At 36.3% G+C, this 24,013-nt stretch overlaps 1 protein-coding gene across 26 annotated transcripts in view; it reads right to left on the reverse strand.

Moving 5' to 3' along the window:
* The window catches only part of ADGRL3 (adhesion G protein-coupled receptor L3), a 568,292-nt gene that overhangs the window by 100,170 nt on the left and 444,109 nt on the right, over window positions 1-24,013 (reverse strand). For 16 of the 26 annotated variants that reach the window (XM_087926212.1, XM_087926207.1, XM_087926205.1 and 13 more), the window contains one exon: window positions 11,525-11,551. The exons of the other annotated variants lie outside the window; for them this stretch is intronic. In XM_087926212.1, coding sequence (XP_087782338.1) covers window positions 11,525-11,551 — 27 coding nt within the window. The remainder of the gene's footprint in view (window positions 1-11,524; window positions 11,552-24,013) is intronic. 26 annotated transcript variants of the gene reach the window in all.

Raw genomic sequence — 24,013 nt, forward strand, 5'->3', positions numbered from 1 at the left:
GTACCGTGTCATCCCAGCTCTATTAATTGGTGACTTTGGGATCAGGACAGGCCATGCAAGTCTTAAATTGTTGCTTGAATGCAATAGCGTAGAAAACAAATATGGACCACGTCAGTAGAACACAAGCATTGTGTGTCAACAGCTCCTGGGTAGGAATAGGAATTAAAAGTATTCCCTATTCTGGAGGGAACTGTAGACCCCTGAAGGAACAAGTTCACATTCTGATTTGTGATTTCCTAGATTTGTCATTGCTGCTCGAACAGCCGATCTTTGTAGAGCCCATTACTGAATAAAAATAGCTTGGCTACATAGATTCAGGCATCAGTAACTTCAAAACTCACTAATATAATCAACTTTCTAGGGCTTTCCTTTGGAATATTCTGGAACCTACAGTTCATCAACTAGGCTCCTGAATAGGGAACATTATCATGCATACATCTCTGTGCCGGTTGCCAGCCTAGTATTCAGCCAGAGAGCTGGTATTACTAAACTGAAACAGTTAATCTTCAATTAAATCTGTCTCCAGGTACCAACCTGGAGATAGATTTACAATTCTCCAGTGAGGCCCTGTTCTCTGCTCTGCAACCTGACAGTTGGTTGAGGTTTTCTTGCAAAGCATCTGTTCTCTGGAATGTCTTTCCCTCTTATGATGCTGGCCCCTGTGTTTAGGCGTCTTTGAAACTGTTGGCGTTATATGATTGACTTCCATAGCCATTAACTTCACTAATATTTGGAGAGGGGCTGGATTGTTTTTATTCTATTTCTATTCTGTTTATGATCTGTTTAACTTCATACTTGTCTACTTATTGAAAACAGTTCAGGTTTTCAGAATGTGAAACATATTAATAACACAAAAATAAATAAACAAGCATTCTGGGTTTATCACTACAAAATTCAAAGGAAGAATTTCTAGGGACAGATTTAAAAGGCCTCTGAATACTCTTGGAAAGAATTTAGAAAGATTGAGCCCCTACACTGATTCTATTCTTTAGAAAAACTGTCTCTCGCAAGAAGTTAAAAATAAAGAGGAGAAAGGATTAATAAGTAGAAGACATAACCCCATAAAAGTTTATAATAGAATAGAGGGAAAAGGAAAAAAATATCCTTAAGAAAAATAAAAAAGATTTGTTGATGGGAGTTCAAATACAGCAGAAGAAAGAGATAAAAGGTACTCAGAAGGGGAAAATTGGTAGGTACAAAAAAACAAAAAGAGATACAAGATTCCAAGAAAGAGAGAAAAGGTTGATTAAAAAATCAATAAATGATGGAATTTCAAAAAGGTCAAGAGATGAGGGATGAAAACATTTCAATAAAATGAGGAAATATATACAGGGAAAATAGTAGTATATATACTAATAGAAAATATAGTTTAATAATATAATCCAAATAAATCAGTAGATGGGATTTAGGATTAGGTAATTGAACTGTATTATCAATATTAATAGTGCGTTAAATTATATTATGAATTTAAAATAATTAAGGACTAGGAACTGTGTGGGATTTTGAGAAACACTCTTGGGATTGATTGAATATTGTCAATATTTAGCATTATTATTAACCCTACACATTTGGAATATTGAAGTTATGAAGTTGAACTATGAATAATTCTTTGAAAATATTAAAAAATAGTATTTAGGGACTATAAATACAAGGCACAAAGAAATGTTTTTATGTATAAATGAATTAATGGGAAAACGAGAAATGGATTTTGAAAAAAGATTATTAGCCCTGTTGAAGTTGTGGAAGTTGAACTACATTAGAACTACATATACCTATTTGTACTGTTATTGTTATTGTTGCTTAAAAAGACTTGACCCAGTTAATGCAATGTTCATAAAATTTGTATGTTTATATTGAAAATAAAAAAACTTATCTGAAAAAGAAAAGAAAAGAAAAACTGTCTCTAAGGGAATGAAAAAGATCAGGAAAATAATGGTGATAGAAAAATAGTAGTGGGAGGTGAACTACCATTTTCCTTGGTGGTGGAATATGGGTTACAAAATATTATATGGCTTGGAATATCATAATTATTTTGACTTAGATTAATCTGATAATTTGTAAGAGGTTTTTTTTTTTTAACTATGGGAGACTGCAGTGTATAAATTGTGGATTGGCCTGATCCAGGATTGTTCCATTCTGTGTCAAGGAGAATACTTCAAGCCTGTAGAAGGTCATTTCAGTGAGCATACAATGCATTCTTGTATTGGTAGTAGGTGCATGGGATCTAAAGGTGGGTAAACTACCAGGGATATTGTGTCCTAGCCTCTATTTGGCTGTGTTCCTAGCTGAATTTATCTTTATGTACCAATGTTAGTATTTTCCTAAGAAGTCTCAGAATCGCACAGAATTATACAGAAACAGTTACCAGATCAACCTGAAATATGTTTGATTAACACCAAAGTTATTCAACATTTTCATTGAATTAGAAATGAAAGAAATAGGAGCAATAGGACTGCAGGTGCAGCAAAAGCAATTTAAAATGTATACTGTTTATAGATAACAAAGTATCAGTGAGAGAATTCAGATGCAAGAATCAGCACTACTGGAACTGTTATAGACCCTTGTAGTTTGAAATTATGTGGAACAATCATAAAACTATGCAAAAATTCATTAGATGCCATTTTTGCTTTTGCGCTCTCAGTTAGCGATTGTTCAGATTTTTGCAGCCCAGATATGAGAGACTTGTATGTTTCTAGAATGCATTAAATGAATTAAGCACTGTGGCAAAATAAAATGCAAGACAATTTCATTTTTTAGGGGGGAAGTTCAGGACAAATATAAGGAGATTATCAAGAAATATTTGATTATTCAAGGAATAGTAATCCTGAAATATCATGGAAAGTAAAGAAAAAAAATGAATTATTTCTATTTCTATCTTCATGGGTAATGAGAAATTTTTCAGAGCTACAAACTGTGCCTGAGAATATTATGGTACTATGATGCTGGAATACATCTCTAAATTTTATCACAAGAAATCTAATAAATGTTATTAAATATCCTTCTCTCTCTCTCTCTCTCTCTCTCTCTGTGTGTGTGTGTGTGTGTGTGTGTGTGTGTCTGTGTGTCTATATTTGTATGTTGCGAATATAACTTCTGGTTCTGCCCCAATTTCATATCTGTAGTGAAAAGACATTCTAAACAATAAATATACCCAGCAGATACTGTCTTATAAGGAAAGGAGGAACCCACAAATGCAGGAATGAAATTTCTACTAGAAAATTTGCAAAATAACTATAAAGCAATTTACACACCTTAAATAAGCTACATTAATATTTCAATGAAAAGTTGCCAGTCATTTTATTAAAAATTAATGAGTGTCAGAAAGTTTGAATCACCCAGCAGTTTTGGAAATTCCTGCAAATATGAGGACTGAATGTGGAGTTTTCTTCCCCAGAATCTTTTGATATTAGGAGGCTTTTTGGGAAGGCAATTGAAAACAGAATTGCTATAGGAAATGAAATGAAAATCCAGGTATGTGCTCTCCATGTGACCACAGTATTATAGACATTGCAATTAAAAAAAAAACTTTGATCCTTGTTGCTACTGCAAATAAGAATGATTTCAGTTTTGTCTTCGGACAATGGGATCAATATTTTTGCCCAGGAAATTTTTTGCCCTTGATCTGTGGGTGTGCTTCCTTTTATTAAAGAACAAAGAAGCCTGCAGAAAAAGTTGAAGCCTGTATTAGGTGGCCTCTTCAGGAACTGTTGCTTTCTAGTGGTAAAACAACTTGTGTAAATGAGACCATGAGCTATTCTGCTGAAGCTGTATACTCCTAGAAGGCTTACTCATAATTGCCAAGGGATCAGAGTAAATATGATCCACAGGAGGATGGAAATAATCCACTTTAGGAATCTGAAAAGAAAACTAATTTGCATTTAACACCTAGGTTAATGTCAACATGATATTGGAAGATGATTCTCCAGAGACAGGAAGTTTCCAGATGGCTATAGGGAAAAGGGGCAACTAGGAGAGTGGCAGTGTTCCTTTTGGATTAAACCTGAAAAGATACCTTGCTGCTGATATGACCAAAGATAAAAGTTCAATGCTGTAAATTATTGATACCATCATTATAGCTATGAATGTGGAGAAACCTTATTGCTGTTAAATGCCAAAACTGAAGTTTGATATTCTAGAACTCACTGAACAGAAATGCACTGTAATATCACTTTACATACAAGGACCATCAAATCTTCTACCTCAGACAAGAAAATCACAGAAGAAATCAAGAAGCCATCAAAGGGTGTCAAGTCAGTGCTTGGATACAACTCTACAAAAGGATAGAATGATCTTGATTGCGGTCCAAAACAAGCCAATTAATATTAATTATCTAAATCTATGCTCCACCCACAGATGCAGAGGAAGTGAAATATTCCAACAGAACATAAAAATTATAGGAATCTGGAATGCTAAAGTTGGAAATCAAATGATAATAAGTAAAATATTAAATATATTCATAGAATTGTGCCTAGAAAATTCAGTGTTTATCACAAATGCCTTCTTCCAACAATCTAAAAGAGTAAATATTGGCATCATCATATGGATAACACCATAATTAATTAAGTAGATACACTGCAAATTAAGATGAAAAAACTACTAACATATCAAATTGACTGTGGCTTCCATCATGAACATCTTGCAGAATTGACAGTAAAGAAAACAAAATTATCAGTCAAACCTAATATGACCTCAGGAATATTTTATATGTAGTGGTTATGAATATATTTATTTGATTTAACTTGATGAATAGGGCGCCTAAAGAATTCTGCTCTGAAATTTATGACATTGTTAAGCATAAAGCAAACAAAAATATTCCAAAATAGAAAAGCAATAGAAAGTGAAATAGCTATCAGCTGTTCTGCTGAATACGGCTGAAGAACAGGAGAAAGCAACAGGCAACAAATAAGAAGAAAATTTACCCAGTTAAGTACAGAGTTTCTGAGAACAGCGAGATAAGACAGTAAATTATGTCTAAATCAACAGTGCAAAGAAAATAAAGATAACAATTGAATGGGATTTATTTGTGAAAAATATAGCAATGGAGGGAAACTTATACAAAAATAGGTACAATAAAAAATAAAGGCAGAGATTTGCTGATTTTTTTTTTTAAAGTGAAGATGCTATAAACATAAAAAAGAGCTATACAAAACAAATATCCAAGTCGCAAATACATATGGAAGTTTTATCTGTGAACTAGACCCAGATATTCTAGAAAAAACAGTCTGGAAAGTGAAATTAAGTGTGAGAAAACATTGCTAATAACTAGATAGTAAGAATTGGTGAAATACCTGCAGAATTTGAACAATCTTACAACAGTATGAGGCTTTACTTGTGGTTTATAGGCAGGTATGGAAAAGACAAAGGGACTTGGAAAGATTGCTTTATATTCCAACGTCAAAACGGGCAGTTTTACTCAAACTATGAATCAATTGCAGTTATCTCACATGCTAGCAAGATAATATTCCATATCTTTCAATCCAAATGTTATCAATATATGGACTGTGAAATAACAGGTGTACAAACTGGATTCAGAAAAGGCAGAGATGCTTGAGATTGCATAATTAACACCTAATAGAAAATGGAAAAGGCAAGGATGCATTTTTTCAAGATGATGTAGCAGAGCTGAAGCCTATGATATGGAATCATTCCAGCTACACATAAGTCTCAGGTCATTGGTTCCCTGATATAATTCAAAAGATTTGGCTTAATTAGCAAGAAGATACTAAGGGCTTCTTCAAATTCTAAGGTATTACCTTTGAATTGCATATTAGCTATAGTAGCAGATATTTTTTTTGTGATAATCGGTAGTGTTATCTGATTCAACTTTAATACGACTTTTAGAATAATCGAAGCAGAAGTGCCTCACTCAAATACTATTTCTGATTACCTTGTTTCCAACATATTACTTCTGCTGACTCAGAGCCACAAGCAATAATAAACTTCATACAAGACAGCATTCATACAGCATGCCCACTGGATTTAACTATTCTTTGCAGAGAGAGATGTACAACATTACAGATATTAATTTTCTATATTGACATAATTGTTATGGTGTTGTGCTGCAATTTGGCACAAAGTACTATAGAAAAGTTGAATTAAACATAATTAAATGCAGAGAATGTGTAAAACTATCTGCATGGTAGCCAAGTCAAATTCTTTAAAATTTTGTAGCTGGTTGACTGGCTACAATTCTTGCCAGAAGAATAAACTTTTCCAGTGAACAAAAACTCACTAATTATTGCTCCAGTGCCAGAAATCTGGAAGAGAATTGAAGTAAATATTAACTCCAATTTAATATTTATGAATTTAGAGGCTAGAAGCATTTAGTTTATATAGACTGTAATTCCATCATTCTCAGACTGCAACTTCTGCCAATCTTACAGGTTTTACTCTCATGAATTGTTTTAGAAAACATAATAATTAGATAAAAATGCTCTAATAAATTAATTAACAGATAAGTCTTCACTGTTCATGGGGGGGAGGGAGTTTGCCTGATTTGCTTATTTATTCATATGACAATCAGTATCAACTAGTCACAAGACAATAGGGAGATAGAAAGAAATGGTTGAAACCCATTTTATTATGTTAAAAATCTTCTTTCACATATGCCCTGGGCCTGCACAACTAATTATAAATCATGGTTTCATAACTGAGAATAAACTCTACTCTAACTGTCTTGATTTTATGAAAAAATATTTCTCTGATGCAAACACAGTCTGCATATTCCACTTTGATAATCATCATAGTTTGCAAGCTTTCTCATAATTACAACCAAGGTAATAAATCTGAATGAGACTGTTTAGAAAAGACAATTAGAAACAGAAATAACAGAGAAATAGAGTCAGACACCTTGATCTTATCAAAGCAAAAATAGGCACAATTTGCATGAGATAGACCTTGGGGGATTGGGCCCAGAAATGCTGCCTAGGAAGTGGTCAGATAAGAGATAGCATGGTCCATAGCTGGATAGTGGGCAGGCTAGAGTTCATAACAGATCCTCCCTAATATTTTGGAAGTAGAAGAAATGGGGGGAGAATTGTACTTTCAAACTTGCAAGATTATGTTAATACCTTTAATCTTACAATACAGTACAATTAGCTGATCATGTCATGTTTTCTGACTAATCTACCTGGTAGACTAACAGAATGTAAGATGCTTGCAGCCTTACATGAAGCTCCCACATTCATACAATTGTCAGAAACAGGGTTAAGAGTCACAGATCCAAGTTCCTAGATCTATAAACATTTCATGAATTTCATATTTTTTATTGAAAGGAAGAGATCTGCTTGTAATTAGCGAATTGGAAAAGGAGAAGCTCATATCTTACATGGCAAAGATGATCCCAGAAAATCAGAAATAGTAGTTAGCTTGTATGTAAATTTCTAATAGAAAAGAATGTCCTTCAACAGCATATATATTTTATCCGTGCATAAAGGCTTAGATCTGAGTAGATAATTTTGTTTGTTGACTATTTGTATTCTTGTAACAATTTTGGATTTTTTTTCCTCTTTACAAAATCACAGAATAGGAAGGATTTAGATGATTGAGTCCAATGCAGGAAACCAGACTTAAGGCACTACTAGCTAGGTTTCTCTTGAACCCATCTATTGATGGGAAATCTACCAACTGTCTGGGTACATGGTTCTGCTCTTAGGAATACTGTGTATAGACAGCCTATGAGATGGCATAAAATATTCTACCATCACTTGTTCTGTCTCAACAGCCTCGCTCTTTCTGCCTCTTTAGCTTTAATAGGGAATAAATTAAGGAAAGTGATCCATGGAATTCCTGATGGGGGAGTGACATCACCAGCTGCTTTCCCCAATGCTTTCCTCAGCAGAGGATGTGGATTTTGACAAATGGTTAGACTCACAGGCGTAGCCATCTATCAAACCTCCTCTATGGGATGGATGGAGGCTTCTGCTTTCTCCAGCTTTGTTTGGAACCTCCATTTACAGCATGGATAAACTGCAGATTAATTCTGGGGTTGAGGCAAAAGCTCTGTCACAGGGTTGTGTTCTTAGAGAATTATTAGTAAGGCATTTTCCAATTGCAGTTACAGAGGATATTTGAATGAGCCTTCAAAACTGGTCTCCCTGTTAGAAATTAGATATCACTTCTACTGTTTTATATTTTACTTTCTTGGTGACATATTAGATTACATGAATGATAATGTGTTGCTCCACTGCCAGTGTGCATAATGGGGAAAAGGAGCAATCTATATGATGCCTTTTGTCATCATACTACACTTATTAACCATGAAATGATTGGATTTTACACAATGCAATGCCTTGCAAACTACAGTCTCTGGAAGGGTAATTCCAGAAAACCTCATACATTGAATGAATTTGTCACTGTAAGTCAGAAGCCACTGAAACAGAAGTTCACACACATCTGTGTTATAAATTTATTAACTCGTAGTCAGGCTGTCCTGGTTCTTTTCATCTCAATTATCTTTTAGCTGGCCAGAGTGATGCATTCTCTTGTAATCTTGTCAACTTCTGTTTAATAGTCAGAAAGATTTGCCAGGATCTTAGTAGGGATATTTTGATTTAATTAAAATTCTTCAAAGTTTAACCATAACTGTTAACTTTTTATCTGTTTTAGTTATAATTTATGATGGTTGCTTATAAAAAATATACAGTTGACTTTGTGGAAGATATGGGAGAGTCATTAAGGGGGAAAGAAAAAGGAAGGCATTATGGAGAGATTTGGAGAAAACTTGTCTAGTGTTTGTCACAGTCTAGCAATGAGAAAGAAACTCAAAATAACTCCACCTTAGTTTGTTTAGTATGAGTAGGGAAATAGAGAAGTCTGAACAGATTTTCAAGATTATGTTGATGTATAAAATTTTTTTACATTTTCTGGGAATCCATGTGTTGTCTATTGCTTATCAGGCCAACCTCAACCTCTTAACTGAAGATTTACTGCTAATACTCTCAGAGATCTAACTGGTTTATTTGAATTAATAAATTTTCACCTATTATTGCTATGTTCAATATATCGTTCTTTATTCCATTTCTATATCATATTCATTTTTTAATCTTATGTAATTGTGTTTCTATGCCTTATGTTATTTAAGGCAGATCAATTACTGAAATAAAGTACTAATTTGATTAGCTGAGTTTTAGGTACTGTAAAACAACAATGTAGTGTATTAGTATATATTCTAAGGGTTAAGGTGGCCGATCATCTAAAGTGATTTTGGTGTATTACTGAAAAGGATAAATGTTTGATAAAAAGAATAAGTATAATAATCTATAATTAAGTAGTATGAATTAGGAGAACCTGTAGGGTGCAACAAGGTGCTATAATGATATGTTATTATTCAGAGTTCCCTTTAAAAATGCATGAAATGTAATGATACAAGAAAATGATTCCTGTAATCTCATTTTAGATTATTTTTCGAAAAAAATAGTTTTTTTATTTGTCAGTTTTAGGAGAGATATGAATTGCTTATAAAAATCACTGGGGCATGTTTCTATAGTTTTCTTGGCAAAGTGTAGAAGTCCATGACAGTGTCTCCTGCTACTGCTCCTGTTTGACCTGGAGGTCTCTCCACTAAGTACTAGCCAAATCCAATCTTGGAAATCTTTTTGAACAAGTATGCACAAGGTCAGCTAGGCCATATCATATATTTGCTAAGAAAATGAATTATGAATCAGGAATTTTCTAGTGCACATGACAACCATATTATGAAAGTTGACATGGAGCAAAACTCCATACATATTTGTGTTGGTGAGAAAATGTGGAATTTTGAGAGCATGTGATGGACCCTTTCACAGGAAGTCTCCAGAGAGGACTTGTCAATTATTTTAAAAACATTTATACATTTAGAAGGCAATCTGGTGACAATGCTACCCTCGCTCCCCATTTGTATGTTCTAACAAAGTCATACATGGCCCGAGGCATTCAGGTAAATAAAGATAATGTTGGAAATCTGTTCATAGGCTTTGTAAGATGCCAGTGTCCTAAAATTAAATATAACTAAAAATACATATGAACTGTCAAATGGAGGTGGGAGTTTGGCAGGACCAAGAAATATGTCCAGGGAAAAACAATGGACTTAGGCAAGTATTTTCTTTCAACTTTAGCTCTTCTTCCAAAATATAAGAGCAATAATGGAATAGAGTTATTGAAAGAAGTGTTAGCTTAATCTATATTTTAAGGATCTTGTCCCATCAATGCTATTGGAAAAAAACCTTGTCAGAGAAATGAGCACTTCCCTAAGATTACTTAGATCAACCAAAGTAAAAGCTGAGGAAGTAGCGTTTTCCTTTTTTGCTGCATTTTTCACATTAATTGTTGTTTTTTTGTTAAGCATTTCCACTGACTTCTAGAATCCATGGTTCCAAACTAAATACACTCCATTTACCCAACTATCACTGGAATAATGGTAGAAGCTTCTGCTGGCATAATGAGGCAGCCAGCTGCAAAGAGGAAAACCTACAGTAGGAATTAAGACCCACCAGAACTTCTAATAACTTATTCATCTCATCCCTGACCAAAAAGCACTATCATTATTCATCAACTCTTCTAAATATTTTTTTCTTTGAGGCTGCTATTGTTCCTAAAAATATATAGTAGAAAATCTTCCTCTTAATCTTTTGTTAAATGCAGGATGATTGATTTAGGAAGTATATAATCAAATCAGTAACAGATGTACATCAAGCAGGAAGTACATTATTAACTATTTTCTCCATGTTGTGTGTCTGTGTGTAAAACTGATGCATGTAAAAGGTGCAGCTGATAATATTTTGTTATAAACTGGTATATTTTAACACTAACAATTATACATAATTAAGATTTGGACTCTGTATAGTAATCACAAACCCAATGTAATAGATTGCATCTCATAATCTTGTAAAAGAATGACAATGATGAGAATGAGACAAAATAAATGAACATAAATGACTCCTCACCAGAAGAACAAACTGAAAGTCCACTGTAAAGTAGCAGTACTTGCAAAGATAATACCACTGATTGCAGGATTTGGGGTGGTGCATTATCTAAGGCCCATAATTAATATTTTGCTGTGTCTCTTAACATTCAGCTGTTCTACACATAAGGATGTTATTAGAAGTCTTCAGTTTTCAAAAAATGTAAATAACAGATCTAAATACTTTTGATTAATTATTTATTGCGGTGTATCTTTAAGTTGTCAGTTTAGGATCCCCTTTTCACATTAAATAAAGAGCATTCAGACTCATGCATTTAAAAAGAATCCTGCCAAACACCTGCATCAGCCAGTATAAACTAAAACACAATAAATGTTCTGGATATAATGGAGAAGGTATCTCAAGGCTATAATAAATAGTATTGAATAGGATGTCCAAGTAATTGCCAATCAAGATAGATACAGCATAACACTTTAGGTCTTACAGTTTTTCCCTCACAGTTTGCTCTTCTGCCTCTCTCAAAGGTGAATGACAGAAGCTGTAATGGTTTTAAATACTGATCTGACAGTCAGTTCATGGGAACACACTGATAAATAGAATTTATCAGTCATTCAGGTCATTCTTACTTGATGAAGGGTCTGTTATCCTCAAAGCTGAAGAATGCATAGACATAAAGACAAGAATGTCAGCATTAGAATATAATGACAAAAAGGTGCCATGTAGGTAAGCAATCAAACAAGTTCATCTCCAATTCAAATCATAGAAAGCTAGAGAAACAATTGGATAAGCAGGTTGAAAACTAACCTCTTTTAATGCCATTGAAAGATAATGTTTTGGTAGCCTATTAAAAATGTGAACAACCAAGGAAAAAAATCACCAATGTTGTTTAATTAACAATACATTTCTACAGCCTTTAATAAGCAATATTTTTGCAGCTGTACTTTCTGACTAAGCATTGATTTTCATGCCCTGCTTTTGAAATTAATCATTTCAGAAACAAACATACTGTAATATGAAAATAACCACGCATGACAATTTCTTTTTTAAAAATATAACATGAAAATTATGATCTGCATGAATTTTTGAATAAAGGATGAAGCTGTAGTTCAAAATTCTTGTTTTCCTTCTTATATCTATTACTGCTGAATAGGTATTTTCTGTAAGTTTGGGTGTTTTTACAACAGGGAGGTGTGTAAACTGTGACAGGAAAACTGACAAAGAATGATGTTGACTATACTCCACTTCACCAGTTACATGGAACATCATTTCCCCAACCCCCAACAAGCTATATGTATGTGTGTAACTTCCTATCTTAAGTTAATACTCTGCATCTGAATAAGTGAAACAAAAATCTCTATAAATATTTATGCCGTCATCAATGTATTATTCCAAACACTTTGAGGTTTTTTTTTTGGCTGAATCTGTTTTTCCATCAGCTCTCTTAGAATAAGAGTACAAATTACACTGCACTGATGATGCTAAAAGTAACAATACAACATAGAGTAACAGAGTTGGAAGGGACCTTGGAGGTCTTCTAGTCCAACCCCTGCTTGAACTTGAGATAATCTATACCATTCAGGACAAATGTTTGTTCAATTTCTTCTTGGAAACCTCCAATGATAGAGCACCTGTAACTTCTGGAGGAAAGCTGTTCCAGTGTCTAATAATCAAACAACGACTTCTGATTGATGATACCTATTACCATTTCTGAATTGTTTACTAGGATGCCTCTCATCATTATCATTTAACCAAATTGAGGTGTTAGAAGGAATAGATGAAATTTCTGGGTTAAAAATCAGAAACATTTTCTTCTCTTTCAGTTGTTTGTTAAATTTATTATTCATTTATTAGATTTGTATCTCACCTTTTGTTGCAGCAGTTTAAGATGCTGTATATTGTGTTGTATCCTGTTATTTCTACAGAATAACTCTGTGAAGTAGAATTGGCTGAAGGAGATAGACTGGCCTAAAGTAACTCAGCCAACTTCTATGGCTGAGGCTGGACTAGAATCTCGCTACTCCTAGTCTAACTCCTTAACCACTACACTGATATGGTACATCAATTTTTAATACTATACTGGTTTGATATGGTACATATCAATTGTGAGCAACTCAGACTTGTTTGCTGAGATGGGGATCTGTAGAAATCAAATAAATAAGTAAATAAATTGCTTCTGTCAATATGAAAAATTGCTAATTCAAAAGGAAATGAATTCACAACTTATCATAACTCCCTAATTTAAAAAACAAACTGCACAGAGAAACATTAAGACAAAACCCTCAGAAAAATTAAAAAGAAAGACAAATAAAAACAGAAACAAACAAAATAGTTCAATGTCTGTATATGTATATGAATAGATATGTTATCTCAAGGAAAAATACAAACATTTTAAACATGCCAATTCAATCATTCTTAAAAGTATAACATTTGTGCAGAGAAACATAATCTTTTAAGAAAAACTGTCAGAAATGATGAGCAGATTTGCTTAAATCTATTCTCGATTGTAAGGTTCTTCAAAGCTCTGCTAACATTGTATTAATTTCCACCAAAATTACTTCCACATTTTTAAATGTAACTAAACTAAAGAAAGATGAAGGGCCTCCATAATGCTTCCTTAACTGAAAAATCTGTGGTCAAATCTGATCTGAAGCACTTTTTTCTATACAGGATCTTAACAACTCTTGGAGTATTTTCCACCAGCTTCAGCTGTTTGCTAAAAGCAACTATTTCAGGACAGAGTTTAGCTTCAGTAGTTCATGTTTTACTAGTTTTCCTGCTTAATTATTATTTTATTTATCTATGTATTTATTTATTTGATTTGTCCAATCACTTTCAAGATAATAGGTATAAGTATAAACATGAGTAAGAATATAGGAAATAGGTACGAATAAATGAGGACAATAGGATTGTAATGAGTGGTGTGGCCCTTGAAATGACATGAAAGTTTCAATTCATTATTTGGCTTCTAGAATTGTCAATTGTGTTGCCATTTGAAACAATATTACCCAAAGTTTTAAAAAAGAATCACACTTACTGAATAATCACTTGGACAGTACAGTTTGATACTTACCATTAAAGACCCATCACAATAATTCAAGTATTAAGAATGTTGATTGGTGAGGTATTGTATCTTTTCTGTATGATACTTTAATATAAGTCAGACTGTCCTTGAAGTTTGACTGACAATACTATATTTTTAGCCAAAGGAGCTTTTTTTTGTTCTAGTTTGTTTTATAGACTTGGGACTCCTTAGATTTATAGTTGCATGAAGTCTGAGCATGGTAAGCTGCACTACTTTCCAAGAAGTACATTACCTAATAAATTAGTAATATTACCCACCAATGATGGCCAAAAATATGAAGTTTGAAATGAGCCAGGTGAGTGAAACTTTTCACATATTGTCCTCAAGCTATATAAAAGGATTTGAACGAATCTCTCTGACATACATGTACACATAAACACACAGTCACAAAACCTGAAAGGTAATTAGAAGAGCCTCTTCAAATAATTTCAAAACTACTGTTCTTGGGGCTGGAAGGATAGGCTTTCTGTTTGTCTTGAAATGGGGGTTCTTAAACTTTTTGCATATCCCTTTAGTATAATCTTAAAGAACATACTTCCCCTAAATATGTAAACACCAAAATGAAAACAAATGAACAATGAAAATGATACAATGAAACATTGGGGAAAGTAGAATTATTTTACCTCCTATGAACTCTACAAGCGAGGTACATCTCACAGCTTAGGAGATTCTGCCTTAATAGAATGTGGAATTTTGATCCAAGAATATACATACAAGCATTTCTCATACTCAAAATATGGACCCTCAAAATACTCAAGAGCTCATGAAGTTCATTCACAATAGCTATCTACTCTGTTCACCCAGAGTAGGAGAAAAGAGACAATGGGATCAGATACAGCACCTCCATATACAGGAAAAAGATCACTGTAAAGGTTCTATTATCATAGAATAACCCAAAGCATATATTCTAGTAAAGAGAAGCTCCCTGAAGATGGGCTCCATCACAAGTCCAAAAGCTTGGAAGAGTAAATCTCTGGTCCTGGTCATCGACTCAGATTGGATCTTGCAACTGTAAATATTGCACATTTACATACTGTGACAACTTAAGGGTTGAATCCAGTAAATGCAGTAAGGGACCTAATCCAATTTCCTAGGGTTGAATAAGAATTAATTAATTGATTTAGTCAGAATTAATCTCTATCACCCTTGTAAGTCATGCAATTTACACCAAGGCAGAAGATTTCTCAGAAAACCCTGTCTTGATTCAGAGGCAAAAATACAGTAGATTCTGTCTCTAAGGTTGAGCATTATATACATAGTATATAGCTGATATGCAGGCAAACAAGGTTTAATTTGAATCAGGAATTAATGAACTGGATAAGCTTAAACCTCCCTTAAAGTGTTGACTGACTTTAGAATATAATTATCTGTAATGAATAAAAAGAATAGGCACTTTACAGAAGAAAATTGTGGAGGTGGAATAGTGAAGTAGGGTGAAACTGAACATAGAAGAACATCTCAATGGCACTAGCAGTGATGCTGTGATTCCACAGAGCAATGGTTTTGGAGAAATATTATGTGAGTCCAATAAAAGAGAGAAAGGAGAAGAAGAAGAAGAAGGAGAAGGAGAAAGAGAAGAAGAAGAAGAAGAAGAAGAAGAAGAAGAAGAAGAAGAAGAAGAAGAAGAAGAAGAAGAAGAAGAAGAAGAAGAAGAAGAAGAAGAAGAGAGGAGGAGGAGGAGGAGGAGGAGGAGGAGGAGGAGAGGAGGAGGAGGAGGAGGAGGAGGAGGAGGAGGAGGAGGAGGAGGAGGAGGAGGAGGAGGAAGAAGAAGAAGAAGAAATAAAAGGATTTTAGCTGTGAGTTGAAAAGCATGGGAAAACTTAATTCTGCACTTGAACTTACTTTAGATTTCTCTGTGAGCTAATTGCTTGTGTTTGGTCTCACTGCAGTAGTGGCAAAAGACCACAAGCTCAGGGGAACAGTCCTGAGTTCTAAACAATGAATGATATGTATGCCTTGGCCCATGGTACGTTAAGTGATGCCATGTCCTCCTTCTCGCAGTGCCTGGAGACTGTTAGGGGTTGGATGGGGAGCAATGGGTTGAAACTAAACCCTGGCAAAACTGAATGGCTCTGGGTTTGGGGTTTGTTGGCTCAGGGAGAATTGCAACCTTTGGTCTTGGATGGGGTGGTACTGTCCCAAACAGACCCTGTGCGTAATCTAGGGCAGGTGAAAAAGCAGGTGGCACTCGTGGCCAGGAGAGCCTTTGAACAACTGCAGGTTGTGCACCAGTTATGTTTTTTTCTGGACCAACGGTCCCTACTCACAGTCACTCATGCCCTAATCACTTCCTGTCTTGGTTATTGCAATGCACTCTATATGGGGCTGCCCTTCAAATGCATCCGAAAGCTCCAGTTGGTGAAAAATGCAGCGGCCACATGGTTTTGTGCAGAGCCTGGTATGCACATGTATCACCTCTCCTGTGGGAGCTGCATTAGTTGCCGATTTGCTTTCGGGTGCAATTCAAGGTGCTGGTTGTCACTTTTAAAGCCCTTCATGGCTTGGAACCAGATTATCTGAGGGACCGTCTCTTGCCGGTCACATCTACCTGACCCATCAGAGTCGGGAGGCAGGGAATGCTGTGGGACCCAGAAGAAGGGACTTCTCCATGGTGGCTCCCTCTTTCTTCCAGAGATTAGAATGGCCCCCACTCTAATACTCTTCTAGAAGGGGCTGAAGACCTGGTTCTGCCAGTGGGCCTGGGGAACCCAGAGCAGGATGGAGCCTATTATATGGCTCATGTCATCTGCTGTCGCTGGGGCAGGGGGTGGGAGTTGAGGGGGGGTGATTGTGTTATGTTGTACTATATTAATTTGATTCTTTTTGTAAATTTTTATTGTTTTAAATGTGGTTTTTTATTCTGTAAGCCACCTTAAGTTGCAAATAGGCAGCAATATAAAATAAATAAATAAATAAACAAATAAATAAATAGCACTTAGGCTCTGCCTATTCTTAGCTGCCTTGTCCTTTGCCTCAGTGAGTTTTGTGGGGTGACAATGTCATCTGGGGATAAATATAATGGGCATATAATCCAGTCCAGTAATTTTCAAACGTGGCAACTTTAAGATATGTGTCCCAAAAATCTTCATAGACACTTAAGATGTGTGGACTTATGTCCAAGAATTGCCTCGGACATAACATAGATGGAGTTTCTATTGCACTGTCACAACCACCATCTTGATTTTTTTTTTACATATTAGGTGAACACCACTGATGCTATGTCTGTGCAGAAATCCAGATTCAAGGAGCAATGTGTGCTTCAGAGAGCATGCAGACATGCAACAGAGCATATCAATATTATTTTAAACAACAGATGTCTTCTGCCAGAATTGCATACCAGGTATGAAGGAAGCTTTGAGGGCTCAGTAAATAGTTGCTTTAAGATGTGCAAAATTTCTTAGTAATCTTTTTCAATGGCTTCACAAAGATGTGAAAAAACATGGGGAACAAAACATGAATTCTAATAAAGTACAGAAATAATTACTAATATTTTTTATTAACAGTTATTGGACAAAACTCTTGCCCATAGTTATGTGTCTGATAATAGTAAAATGGTTTTGGGGAAAAAGATATAGGAGACAAAGATTAGATCTGGAAAATTCTTAAGCAAAAGAAAAGAAAAGAGAGCAGTATATAAGAAGCTTGAAAACCATACAGTAATTACCAAAATCCATATGATTTTGTCAAAGCAATTTTGAAGTCCAGAGTTATCTCTTCTTTAGTAGACCCTGGGAATGATATTGACATATATTTTGACTTGAGCGAAACATTTCACTAAATCCTCCCTGACATTCTAGTTCAGTAGTTAGATAAGCATTGGCTGGATATTGTGATAGCAATTAGATGGATGCAGTGATGACTCTAACATTGTACTGAAATCAGTCAGCTAATCAGTAGTTCACTGTTAAACTCTAGTTAATACTGAATGACTATACACTTAAATCCTGGGCCCTGCACTTTTCAACATTTTATTATGTAAAATAATATGTTTAATCAAAATTGTTATATCATCATAACCATGAAATAGACGAGGTTATCAAATTTGCAGTTATTTCAAAATTGAGGGGAATAACAGAATATCTTAGAAGAGAGAAATTCAGAAAAAGGTGATGATAATTCAAAAGAATGAAATTTAACAAATGCAAAGTTATGCATTTAGGAAACAGAAATCAAATGTACCAATATAGTCTGAGTGATATCTCATTAAGTAAAAGTACTCGTGAAAAAGATCTTGGAATAGTAGTCAATTACTAACTTAATATGTGTCAGTAGTGTGATGCGGCAGCAAAAATGTTAAACTCATTTTAGACTGCATCAAGAAAAGTATAGTTTTTCAAATCACAGGAAGTAATTGTTTCACTTTATTCTACTTTGGTCAAGCCTCACCTCAAGCACTGTGTCCAATTCTAGGAAAAATTCAAAGAACCTGGGGCAGAAATCAAATTTATAAAAAGAAATTGCAAGAGCTGGAAATGAATAGCTTTGAGAAAAAAGTTCATGGGTTGGGAGGCTATATCAATACCATGCAGAGATATGTGGAAAAAAGATCATACAGAAGTTTGGATTTTCAAAAAATGTCCTAACTGGAGTTTGACAGTGGAACCAATTAACTAATAAAGTTGCAAATTCATTTCAGCAATGATTTAATTTGTATTCCTTTTATGAGCAGGGCATTGGGTACCATGAAATTGTTTGCAATTCTGTTTTTAAAACGATCTATTTAGGAAGTTCTACATTTTCAGCTCCTTATTAACAATTTCTACAATCTACCCTGTTAATCATGGCTACAGATTTATTAAAATTGGTTTTTTATAAATCTAACTTACACATATGATTATGCTGAGCTTTGGTTGACTAATATTACAATATTAAATGGGCACATTTAACTAAATTAATTACAATTGAGTCAAGAATAGTTAAACACCAAATACTTTCCTCTATCCTTTTGAAAGAAAACTATGTCCTAAACAGTGATGGGATTCAATTTTTTTTTACTACCAGTTCTGTGGTTGTGGCTTGGTGGGCATGGCACAAGGATACTGTAAAATCTCCAGTCAGAGGTGGTATTTGCTGGTTCTCCGAACTACTCAAAATTTCCACTATTGGTTCTCCAGAACTGGTCAGAACCTGCTGAATACCACCTCTGGTCCTAAAGGAATGTCCTAAAATGACTGTTTTGCAGCTCTTGTCTCTCAAGGGAAATTGGGGTAATTACTGAGTCTATTACATTGTGACTCAATCCCAAAGATGCTTTTTTTCAAAAGGCAACTGGACTTTGTTTTTTCTTGAAGATATTTCACTTCTTATCCTCAGTCCTGACTGAATGCTGGGGGTTTATCTATGTCCTCAGGGTCACCCGAATCAGAGTGCAAATGGAGATGGAATCTTCTTGGAACTGCTGAAAGGACTGTGTTGTAAACAGGAGAAATGTAGTGTTGTATCCCTCCACCTCTGTTGAGAGAGGGCTGATCAATTTTAACATAGATGTCCTCTTTTACCATGACCGACCTTCAAAGTGCTAACAACCAGATGACTACAAGGAATATAAATGTTTCCATTTTCCCAGCCTTCAGGCAGAACTGAGGATGCTTCTTGGATAAGTAATGAAATCTCTTCAAGAAAATAAAGAAAAGTCCAGTCGCCTTTTGAAAAAAGCGCCTTTGGGATAACCATGATCTGCATGACTGAGAAACTCCATAGACCAGCATTTCTCGACCTCAGCCATTTTATGAGGTATGGACTTGAACACCCAGAATTCCACAGCCAGGCTAGCAATTCTCCATGCTGGCTGAGGAATTCTGGGAATAGAAGTCCATACTTCATAAAATGGCTGAGGTTGAGGAACACTGCCATAGACTCTTTGAAAGATCTATTTGATGAATTTAAGCACTTGCTTTTTCATGGGCCTTCTGGGAAACAGCACACAGATAAAGCCAGCAGATCTGGCCAGCATATATTATTTCTAATTTCTATTCCTCACTGTAGCAAGTCACCAACTCTTACAACTCTTTTTGTCCTCTTGAAGGTACAGTTGAATCCACTCTGTTCATTTCTAGCTGTCCGTTCAGCATAGTTTCCGATGCTTTGTCTAGAGAACCAGAGCTTTTTCCTTTATGAGTTTTTAAAAGCTATGTCTGAATTCCAACTGCACAGAACTGATTTGATATAATCAAATCGTCTTTTCTTAAGAGCTGAAATATGGCCACTTACTGTTCCAAGTTCTTTTTACTTGATCCACAAAGCATGGCTATAACTTTGTTCTTGCAGCAAATATACAGCAAGTTCTTTTTCTGACTGCAGAGTTGTGTGTACTTATCTTAACTTCTTAAGACAGTATCAGTAGAAAAGCTTTTATTTCTTTTTGTTTCATTCTCAGATTCTCAAGAATATTTCACTGGAAATGTATCTCTGTGAATAATCGTTGAACACAGCTTCTCTACCTGATTAGTCTAGCTGAAGAAAAAGTAATACAGAAGCTTTATTCTGTACAGCAAACTAAATTGAATGTTCTAAATAGATATGATTTCCTATCTACCACAAAGAGCAATCCAAAGAAACATGTGCATTCAATTTCTTTTTTTTTTAAATATCAGCAGACCTACCAGTTGTGTCAGCATTTGTCAACTAAACTAAGATTCAGAGCATGTGGAAGAAAATATTTGCTTTAGATTAATCAATGTGATCTAATATCCAGCCTTCTCACAATTTTCAGTTAATTACTTCAGATACTGAATGTAACATATAATAATGTAACAAATAACAACAGTGGTGGTGGTTAGTATATTTATTTTCCAAGTTTAAACCAATTTTATACAGACAATCTAGTAATGCTTTCTGGGCAAAGTAAGTTATGTCAATTATACGTACTTTGAATTTCAAGGCAAAAAGGTATTTTGGACTATGCAGGACTGTGAATACAGAACTTCTCTGCAACTCTGTTAACCAAATAGGTGTTTTCTGTGATCATAAAGTAGCTGTGGAAGGCAACACTGTGATGCTGGGAAAAGATACAGCTGCTTTAATGGATTGATGCTAGGAAAAGATACAGCGGCTTTAATGGATTGCAGACAATTGCTGGCAACACAAGGCAAGACAAGAAACAATGGATGGAAACTAACCCAGGAAAAAAAGCAACCTAGAATTAAGGAGAAAACTCCTAACAGTTACAGCAATCAACCAATGGAATAGCTTCCCTTCAGAAGTTGTGGGTGCTCCATCAATGGAGATTTTCAAAAACTGTCTGAAATGGTATAAGGTTTCCTGCTTGAGCAGGGGGTTGGATTAGATTAGAAGACCTCCAAGGCCTTCTATTATTCTATATTCTAATTAAGTGGTTCCCAAACGTTTCCAGTCCACTGCCTCTTTGGTGTTACAAACTCATCCTCAGTACCCCTCACCTGGGGTGGGATTCAAATTTCTGTGGGCATGACCTAATTTGAGGGTGTGGCTTGTTGGTCACATGACTAGATGGGCGTGGCTTGCTGGTCACGTGACTGGCTGGCATGGCTTGCTGGCTGGGCATGGCTTTCTGGTCATGTGACTGGCTGGGCATGGGTAGGTGACTGGCAAACAAGCGGTCCTCACTTAATGGCCCATTGTTTAGCAAGTGTTCTAATTTATGACTGGCCTCTCCAGAGATACTTGACTTGTTTTTGGAGTTTTGACAGCCATGCACACACATACACACACACTCCCTTCTAACTCTGCTGGAGCAGGTCATTGGACTAGAATCGGCAAAGCATCTCTGATTAGATTTTAGTAGTGAATAAAATCTAATCAGAGATGCTTTGACAATTGTTGATTTGTTTTATTTGTATCTCTTTATTTTATGTTGCTGAATTGCATTGACATGTGTGTCCCTTCTTGTGCACAACCCAGAAGCTTTTGTGATTCTTTGCAGCAAAAATTACCGACCTCTGGCTTTGCTCTACTTTTCAAACATGCCGCCACTGCTGTATTCTAGGTGCCGGCCCCGCAGGTCCACTCCATTGAGCTAGAGGGACCTGCCCAAGCAAGTCAAGTCAATGGGGTGAGCTTGAGAGAGGGAAAGAGAGAGAGAGAAAAGAAAGAAAAGAAAGAGAAAAGGGAAAGAAAGAAAAAGGGACAAAGAAAGAGGGGTGGTGGTGGAAGGAAGGGACAAAAGAAAAAGAAATAAAGAAGGAAGGAGGGAGGGAGGGAGGAGAAAGATAATGAGATATCTATTCTAGTCCAATCACCTGCTCCAGCAGGGTTAGAAGGGAGTATGTGTGTGTGTGCGTGTGTGTATTCTCCTTGTAATTTACCAGTACATTTTGGTTTTGCCTTCTTCAGAAATGGCACTCTAATACATTGGGGAAAAGTAACTTTTAGGGTGGAGATCTGGTCCAATGGATCCTGTTTAAAGCCTCAACAAAATGTGAGAGCTTCCTGACCATGTTTCGTCTTGACCATGTTTCATCCACAAAACCTTTAATAGAAGCCAAAGACGTTTCAATGTGGAAAAGAGCCTCAGTCTAAACTAGGCCTCATTTCAATCTGATGCATCAGGTGCCCCCCCCCCCCCGTGACCATTTGGATGGATGGATGGATGGATGGATGGATAGGTAGGTAGATAAGTAGATAGATAGATAGATATTGGTAGGTAGGTAAGTAGGTAGGTAGACAGAAAGACAGGCAGGCAGGCAGGTAGTAGGCAGGAAGGCAGGCAGACAGACAGACCTTTTGGATGGATGGACGGATGGATGGATAGATAGGTAGGTAGATAGGTAGATAAGTAGACAGACAGAATGCAACAGTGGTGGCACTTTGGGAAAGTAAAGCAAAGCTGCCGCCACCGAATTCGAGGCGCTGCAACAGTCAATGGGGTGAGCCTGAAGTGCTGGTGCCTCAAATGCCCCCCTGCCACCTTTTAGCACCCCTCTGTCAGTCCCCTTGGGGGCGCTAAGAGGTGGCGGGGGGGGCATTCAAGGTGCCAGCCCTGCAGGGTCACCCTATTGACTGTTGCACCGGAGGGGCTCAATGGGGTGAGTTTGCGGAGCCAGCGCATTGAACGCAGTGGCAGCACATTGTGAAAGTAGAACAAAGCTACCTGCCCTGGGCTTCCTCAACCCTGCCCTGCTCCAGGAAGGAGGGAACAGCATTGCCCTCTATGATGTGAGTGCCCCATGGGGGGAAGCTTGGGAAGCTGATCCCTGGCGGGAGGGGCAGCCTGTGAACTTGCTGTCAGGCACAGTAACTACAAAGAGGGGTGGGCTTGGCTGAGCGGGATACTGGATATTGGCATGGGGTCAAAGCCCCCCTTCCTCTGCCTCTCCCTAGGTGATCCACGGATGCCATTGACTGCTGCACCAGAGCTGCCACATTCGAGGCACCAGCTACAGAGCAGTGCAACAGTCAATGGTATGACGCTGCGGGGCCGGTGCCTCAAATGCCCCCCTGCCACCTCTTAGAACCCCCCTGCCAGCCCCCTTGCCTCTTAGCACACACCCCTAAGGCATCTCATTGCCCCCCAGGGGGCGGTACCGCCCACTTTGGGAACCACTGTTCTAATTGCTACATTTGCAACCAGTGTGTTCTTAAGCTCCCTTTGATTCTTTTGGCTGCAAGGCTATGAATTCACGGTATGAATTTTTCTTGGTACAAATCAGCTTCATTGGACAACAGACAGAAATGGATGTAATTTATCTCACATAATTTTATAACTCTATCTTTCATCTTTTTAACCAAATCTTACAGCCTTATTTGGAAAAAAGATTTTTCTGCCTGTAATAATTATGGCTGACATTTTGCTGTACTTTTAATCTGTAAAATTGGTTTTTACATGTAGTGATAATTATGAGACTGAGGATTTTCCAGGAGTGGATTACAAACAGTATTCTAATTGCAGTAGTGTTGTTTTATAATCATTAGAAATTGGAAGGTGTTTACAATAATTATTAACCATGATGACTCATAATTATGGATCAGCAGCAATACCAAGAGGATGCCTCTTGACCTTCAAGTAAGGTGACAGGACAACCAGGGTGGGCAGTCTGCCATGACATGCTCCCATTTC

This window comes from Pseudonaja textilis, chromosome 2 (assembly GCF_049901715.1).
Source record: "Pseudonaja textilis isolate UNSWEBS1 chromosome 2, rPseTex1.2, whole genome shotgun sequence".
NCBI lineage: Eukaryota > Metazoa > Chordata > Lepidosauria > Squamata > Elapidae > Pseudonaja > Pseudonaja textilis.